Genomic DNA, 8,045 nt, shown 5'->3' on the forward strand with positions numbered 1-8,045 from the left:
TACTGTGGCGCTGAAGACGTGCCTCCGGACGCGCTATGTTGTGCTGTTCTGCGCGGGCGCATTCACTGTGTGGCTGATGTGCGTTGTCAGCGGGCACAGACAGCAGGCCGGACGCCGCAGGGCGCGCGGTCTTTGACCCACTTGAGAGCGGAAGTGGCAACAACACACTGCAACAATGGACACGACGTAATGCCGATAATCGCGACGGCTGGACACTTTCGTGCGGCCTTCTACTGAAAGTTTGGTTGTTTGCATTTTTTTGCTTTTTGGTTGGTTGTGCTTCTTGTAGTTGGCCTTTGCTCGCCTTTGCTGTCAGCTGGTGTACGACGGCAGTGCTGGAGACTTTTTGTCGGCGGCAGATTTGTCTGTGCGTGGTTTCGTGTGTGTGTGTGTGTGTGTGTGTGTGTGTATTGTGCAGCTGGTGATGGACGCGCGATGGACATACTTCCTCTGGTGAACGTTTTTCGCATAGAAGAAATGCGCCGTCGCCGCGGAGGACGTTGCAAACGCGGCGTTCTAACAGTGATGCGTGTGTGAGAAGTCAGCAAGGACCGCAATGCGAGTATGTTGGCGGTGGCAGAGCCGTCGCGACGTTTACTACTACTTTTGAGTAGCACCGACTGCCGCCCAAGAGCGTGTAAGAAAGAGTTCCTTAGCCGAGCGAGTCCTGCAGGATACGTTGCCAAACTTGTATCACAGCACCCCGTCTACCCCCCCTTCCTGGACGCCCGAGGGAATACGTCGGCAGCGTTCGAAAAATCTGACGTTGGCAATCGTGGGTAAGGCACTGTCGTCCTGTATCGTCTGACCAGATCCAATCGACGTGTCGTCCTGCTCTTGCGTACTGAATGTCGACGCCCTCACCCGGCGCCACAATAATGACTACTGATCGTCCATGGGGCCCCCACAGGCTTTTACCGACGCCCCCCACACTTGTGCGGAACTTGTAAATCGTGTCAGGGACCTGACGTTTCGAAGGAGTTCTTTACATAAAGCAGGGGATGTGTATGGTCGCGCAGGCCATCGGCATTAGCCACCGCCGAAGTTCATGGCAGCAGAGTATTCAATTCCACAGCATGGTAGTTCCCTGCACTACTCGCCACGCCCTAAGCACCGAGCTTTGAAGGAAACGAGGGCCTTTACCATTACCCACAATCTATGCACCGTGCAGCATGACTGAATCCAAACCAATGAATGGAAGCCAAACACAACGCGGAGAGCCCACCAACCAACTACCGGAAACGCCCCCCTGTACGCCGCCCGATGGGGCCCAGGCTGCAGCAGAGGTACAGGTCTCACCGCTGGCCCGCAACCTGCACGTAGGAGCGGGTCGGGCCCTGAGGCTCGTCGTCCTTCTTACAAAAGTGCTACCCTACATCGCAAAGGCTCAGTGGGCTATCTACTAATGGACCTTAAGACGCGGTTAAAACTCCCACACTCCTTTCCTCACCCCGCTACAACCCCTCTAGCAGCTTCCCAGGACGCATCTGGACAACGACATCGCACAGGCGGCAACGGGGGGGGAAGGAGAAGGAGCCTGACAACAACGGGGTTGCCTTCATTACGCGGTTACGCCTCCTGCAACTCAACCATCCTCGCTTGGACACACCAGCAGCCCGGATGAAAGCAGACAGCTCCGCAGCTCTGAAGCCAGACCTCCACTGCATGGATGTGCTGCTGCTGCTGCTGCTGCTGCCCCCGCCAACACCCGCCGCCGCACATCCAGCATTGCTGAAGAGGTATAGCGCAAGCGAGCATGCGTTGTGCTGCTAGGAGCTGCACCCTGAGCGGGGGCATCCACCGCAGTGTAGTGCTGCTGGTGGTGAGCCCCGTGCTGCCCATCAAACGACTTCTGCTGCCGCACCTCCATGTCTTGCTGCTGCAGCAGGTTCAGGACGCGCAACGGCGCAGCGGGAGGTGAGAAGTCCACACAGCCAGCGACCCACGGGTCATAGGACGTGCAGACGGCGGCACCTGCTGTGGTGGCAGCCGGCGCTGTAGGCGGACGTGTATGCGAACGCACCACCCCTTCGCGGTCCCTTCGCGCGGAAGCAGCACCTGTTGGAGACGCGGTGGAAGGGGCGTTACGTCCCGACCCGTGTCCCCGCCGGTGCTGCTGGTGGCTACTGTTGGGCTGGTGGCTACTGTTGGGCTGGTGGCTCCGGTCCGCTATTGGAGCCGTGCCACAGACCGGGACCGAGGATGTCGGTCCAGAGGGGACAGGAGGTGGCAGCGGCTGTGGTGGTATTGGCTGCGGAAGGGGGGCCGGGGGCGGCGGCGGCAACAGCATGGCGCAGCAGCGGGCAGCTGCCATTACTGCCTGGGCGGCGGCGTCCAGAGTGGTTTCGGCGCCGCGCGCCGCGTTGGGGTTAAGAGCGGGTGCTGCAGAGGGGTGGTCTGAGGCCACGGCCGCGCGCATGGCAGCTGCTGCCAGTCCGCAGACTGCCCCTTCCAGTGCTGCCATAGCTTCAATCATCGTCGTACTGCTGCTGCTGCTGCTGCCGCTGCCCTGTGACGGCAGTTGCGCAGCGCCACTGCCGGCACCGTCTACACCTTCCGGGTTGACAGCGCGCAGTGCCTGGGGACGGTGCGAACCCGAGTCCCGAGCTGATGCCCGACCGCGCATCCCGGTCTGCTGGCACGTGCTTGGCGGCGGCGTTGCTGTCCCCCCCATGGACCTCGCTTCCGCCGCTGCTGCCGCAGCAGCGGCTTGCAGATAGGCCTGTGCTTTGCAAGCCACCGTGGGGTCATCTTCTCTAACATCACACGCAGCGCACGCAGCGGCATAAATCAACATCGCCGCCTTTGCCACGTCCGCCGAGGTCACCGTCACCGCTTCCTCCTCCTGACCAGCGCCGCTGGCCCCCGGCTGGGCCCCGCGGCGCTCCACCGCGGCCAGCTGAGCCCTGAGGGCCTTGTCCGTGGCGCCCTGCACAGCCGCCAGCGGCGGCGCCGCCGCTGGCGGCGCCGCTGCCGTATCCGTGACGGCCCCCGCTGTAACCCAGGTCGCGGCAGCCGGCGGAGGCGGCCCTTGCCGCCGTGCCGCCACGACCTTCCGCCGAGTTGCATATCCGCCATCATCGCCGCCACCACAGGCCTGTGGAGCCCCCCTTCCCAGGTATACGGCATGTACCGCCTGTAGTGCCATTTCGTCATCTTCGTCGTAATCGTCTTCTTGATGAAGAAGATCTGCTGTTGCCGCAGCAGCACTGGCCTCCGCACAGCCGCTGCCCATGTCCTCGTGGTCGGGGTCTCCCTCATCGCCACCCGCGTTTACCAGCCCACAGCTGTTATCGCCACTGCCGCTGGCCGTCTGCTCACGGCCGTCGGGCGACCCTAGCTGCCGCAGCCGCCTCATACACCAGCCGAGCAGCGCGGCGCCGCAGTAGCTAGCTACCAGTACGGCGCCCCCCATGGCGGCCGCAGCCGTCTGCACCTGCTCACACGCAGCCGCCACCGCCATGTGCACATCATCTTGCAGCTGGGTCTCAACCGCTGAGGCCGCGCCGCTTCCAGGACACGGCCCGCTGGTCCTCGGTTCGCTGCCGTTGGCGGCGGCCGCCACCACTCCCCGCAGTGCCTCCAAGAACAAGGCCGGCAGGGCGGCAGCGGCGCAGTCCCGTCCTAGGGTTCCCAGTGCCTGCGGGTACGGACGCAACCCGACGGAAGTTAGGGAGCCCCCCGTGATTTGGCCACGACGGGAACGTGTAGGAGCGGGAGCAGGCGCAGGAGGGCCTCAGGACAGCGCCGGAACGTACGGCATGGTGCAGGTGGAGCAAGTGTGGCATTCGTTGGCTCTCGGCCCAGGATTGCAGTTGGAGGACTGCCGCACAGGGCACAGGCAGAGGGGGAATTGTGGCCGTGAAAGCATCCTACCCGCTCCCTTTACGTTAGGGTTACCAACGGCGACCTTACCTTCCATCTGCGGCGTCTGCGTTGAGCCCAGACCGTGCTGTCAGGCCATAGTGCCCGCCGCTTAGGCAACGCCAGCGCCATGCATTACTCGTCCCCCTCCCAATACCTCCCCCGCCAACCACACACACACATGCCACCTCAGTGTCGGCATCCAGACGCACCTCCTCATCCTCATCCTCATCCCCGCCGGGGGGATACTCATGCGGCCCCTGGGCTACATGTTGATGATGATGACCAGGGGCGTCCTGGAAGACGTCCTCGCGGCCGCCACACGACAACGCCACCTCCCGTCGGCCGCTCGTACCTCCGCAAAACCCAGCGCTGCGACCGCCCTTCGTTTGCCCGAGAACCAGTGCACACAGCTGCGCGGCAGTGGCCAGGGCCGACGCCGTGCCAGCGGTCTGCAGCGCCCGTGCCGCCAGCAGCGGCTTGTTGGCTAGCAGACTCTGCAGCGCCAGAGCCTCCGGTGGCAGCTCCCGTACAGGCGGCGGAGCAGCCGCAGTTGCCGCCGCCGCCGCCGCCGCCGCTGCCGCCGTCGCACTGTGCACCGTCCCCGTCAGTGGTGCCAGAGTGCGCGTGGCAGCGACTGTGCCCGATGAATCAATGACGGTTGTTGAGGTGGTTGGTAAATCCTTGGCAGTTGGCGCGGTTGAGGTGGTTGACGCCGTCAGCTCCAGCCCGGGTGCTTCCGTTGGTGCCTCCGACTTCAGGTGGCCAGTAGCCATCTGCATGTCTTCTATCCTTGCGACGTCGACCGGCACCCCCAATGGGGCTGCCCCCGCAAGCAGCGACTTCGTCTTTTCGGAGCATTCCGGATCCATCTGGATTTCAGATCCAGTGGACCTTCCTGCTGCGACAGGCTGACTGGCGGGGCCTGCCCCCTGTTGCTGCTGCTCCTCCGTCTCATGCTCTTGTCCTTGCTGCTCCTGCTGCTGCTTTGCTGTCGGCTGCGGCTGCTGCTGCTGTGGCTTATCCTGCTCCTGATTTTGCTCCTGACATGTCAACAAGTGCTGCTGCTGCTGCTGCTGCAGAGGTGGCTGTTGCAGGGACAGCGTCGTTGGCTGCAGCCGCCGCCGCAGTAGCTGGTCCAGCAGGGTGCCGAATGCGGGGTCACGGACATGCAGACGGCACCGGGCCAGGGCGACGGCCTCACGCTGCATACCCTGAGACCTGCGAGAAAGAGGAAAGCAGGAAGGGTCAGACATGCCGGGTCCGGCGGTTTTCCTTTGGGGAGCGGGGGTGCCTTAAACCGCCTGAGTCTGAAGGAGAGGAGGAGGACGAGGAGGAGGAGGGTTTACGGCGGTGAAATGAATTGGGGCTGCGACAGAGAGACAACGAAGATGTATTGCACTCACATGTACAGCTGTACGGCCTGCCAGACGTCGCCAATGGCCAGCAGGTGGCACACAGCCCAGTGCACGTGACCCCCGGCCACCAGCCTTGAGGCACGGGCCCGCATGCCATCTGCCCAAACGTTGTATCCTGCGGGCCAGGAATGCACATCGAGGCATAGGTTGGTAGGGCAACGATGCGTGGGAGGAGGCATGGCAGGGGCTGCGGGCAGCCTGATGCGCGGGGCGGGTTCCCTACATTTGAGCCGGAGAGATTTACGGAAGGATAATTTCTCAGCCGAGGGCTTTTACATCTTCTTGGGCTATCCTTTGCGTGGTGCATAGGGAGCTAATGGACAAGCCATCCATAACCAATCACCTTGACTCGGTGCAGCAGCCGCTAATTGAGAGTTCCAACATTTTTCTGCTTGCACTAGTTCCCATGCCGCATGGCTACGCCCTGTAAGGAACAGATGAGCTGCCAGCACTGAAGCCGACTGTGAAGCCATCTTCCGAGGAGTGCCGTCATGAAATTAAAAAAGAAGGTAAATGTTACTAGCGCAAACTAATTTAAAAAGTAAGATCATAAGATTGCAGCAAGGGCTTTATATGACTAAAGCAGCATTACAAATGTTCCCGTTCATAACAGTTGGTCGGTTGGCCTTTTCCCTGGGCAGAGCCTATACGGCTATACGTGAACTGGACTTTACAAATACGACAGGCCCCGCAAAGTTCAGAACTTGAATCAGCTGTCGTAGCACTTCGCTCTTTCAGTGGGGTATCTGGCTATCACGTGTTTGGTTTACAGGTGGCCAGGACTGCGAACCGGACAGGCGACGCGACACTAGAGAACGTGTACATACACCAGCTGACGATGGCACGCCGTACGAAGCTTCAACTTCGGCAGAAGCCAGGCCACGTCCGACTTAAAAGAAATATAGAGCGTGTGTGTGTGTGTGTGAAGGTTACAACTGGCCAGCCCAACGGAAAGACCGCCTAAGATCTCTACCGCAGGCGGGAGAGGGGCGCGAGGGGCCTCTGCCCCCTCCTAAGCAGCCGAGAGCCGCAGGTCCGCTAGCTCCCGCTCTCATCCCCCGGGGGTGGGAGGCGTCGCACGCGCGCACGCTCGCAAAGAGTCAAGGCTCCGTCACGCGAGTTTGCGCACTGAGCCTGAAACACGAAACAAGACTCCTCTCCATCCTCGGCCTGGTCCGGCTCATTTGGTGAGGGTTCACTAAGACAGAGGAAACCTGGAAACCCTGTGCGGACCCTACCCCTCCCAATTAAGGCCTTAACCCCCCTTTTGGGCTCTAGCCCATGACCAGGTGCATCTACGCGGCCACACACTCCACCATGCAATCCATCACTTGTCTGACTTAGCAGGCAGATCTAAGAGGCGCGCGCAACACGTCCCTTCAGCTCTCAAGGCGAGGTGCCTGCCATCCCCCCGCCTGCCGCGCAAACTGCGGCTACCGGAGCATGAGAGGCCGTTGTGAGGCTCGAGCTGTTGAAGCCGTCGCAGGCTCCCTCAAGCCTCATGGGGATACCCACTCAAGCAAACGGTGGCGCTATACCTACATACCTACATACCTACATACATTGTACTTATCATAATTGATTACATGATGTAGAGACACAGGATCGCGCGCCCTAGGATGAGCAGGAGGGGGCTGTGGCCCCTCACCCCCCTCTCCCCCCACAAGGGAGGAGAGTGCTTCGGCGGCCCCTCGTTCCCGTTGGGGTACGGTACGGTTAGGTGCCCCTGGCCAGCGTCAAGCCCCGACCGATGTGTAACAGAAGGATACATATAGATACTATGTGTGTTGTTGCGTCATTCGTTTTCACAGGTGTTGTTGTAATCAAAGCGTCGCAGTGCTGTAGACGGACGCACCGACTCGGTGCGCGTCCTGAACCATATGTTCATTGCGGTCAAAAGCCCCCTCGACATGCCAGCAAGACAGACAGACAGATAGACCGACAGACATGCATGCGCGCGCAGGATGTAGTTCCACATTAACCAAATATACATACGGTCAGTGCCTTATAATTCGCATCTTCGCGTATCTACAACGCGACTGCAAAGCTCAACTAAGGTCCACGATGCACTCCCGCAACCAAAACAACGACAACCACAGTGGACGCAAACAAGCGCTATCCGAACACCGAGGCAGCAAACGCTCAAGACCCCCGGCAACATCACCTCCCCCCCCCCAGCTGTCAAACCCCTGCCGCTTTCCCGCCCCACGCGCCGCCCCCTCTCCCCTTCTCCCACACCTCCCGAAAGGGCCTTTCGCAGAAGCGAATTGCCGTAGTGAACGTCCCCCGCCTTCTACTCTCCCTTTTTGCCCCCGTGATCCCCTTCACAGGCGCTGAAAGAGCGGGCTGGTGGACAGCACAGCCTCCGTCACTCGTAGCTCCAATGCCTCTCGGTCCTTCCGCAGCCGCTCTGGATCCGAGTACGCCGCCGCAATCGCCTGCAGCGACGTCGGACCCTCGTCGGCACCGTCCTCCCCGCCGCCGCCACCACCTCCAGGGTCCGGCAGACCGAGGCTGCTGCCGGACTCATTGCGGGGCCGTGACGGCGCACGAGAGCGTGACGCAAAACCCAAGCTGCCGGCGGCGGCGGCGGCGGCGCGCGCCGCGCTTGCCGGTAACGGGTTTAGGAGCCGCCCCGCTCCGCTTCCGCTTGATGGAGAGACGCCGATGTCGCCGCCGCTGCCACCGCCGTGCCCTGAGCCGGAGGAGTCTTCCCTGCCCAGCGCCGCCGCCACCGCCGCCGCCGTCGCCGCCGCCGTACTG

At 61.7% G+C, this 8,045-nt stretch overlaps 1 protein-coding gene across 1 annotated transcript; it reads right to left on the minus strand.

Moving 5' to 3' along the window:
- Positions 1-312: 312 nt before the first annotated feature.
- On the minus strand, positions 313-7,422 carry VOLCADRAFT_104248 (uncharacterized protein; the record flags this gene model as incomplete). The annotated part of the gene is made up of 11 exons (XM_002949258.1): positions 7,138-7,422; positions 5,271-5,397; positions 4,220-5,085; positions 4,077-4,129; positions 3,916-3,952; positions 3,759-3,823; positions 2,024-3,640; positions 1,783-1,879; positions 1,451-1,487; positions 1,300-1,313; positions 313-365 (listed from the first exon to the last, which is right to left on the minus strand). Exons 1-11 carry the CDS (start codon positions 7,229-7,231, stop codon positions 313-315), a joined length of 3,060 nt encoding a protein of 1,019 aa, XP_002949304.1. The 5' UTR covers positions 7,232-7,422.
- Positions 7,423-8,045: the final 623 nt, after the last annotated feature.

This window comes from Volvox carteri (genome assembly GCF_000143455.1).
Source record: "Volvox carteri f. nagariensis unplaced genomic scaffold VOLCAscaffold_13, whole genome shotgun sequence".
NCBI classification, from domain to species: Eukaryota; Viridiplantae; Chlorophyta; class Chlorophyceae; order Chlamydomonadales; family Volvocaceae; genus Volvox; species Volvox carteri.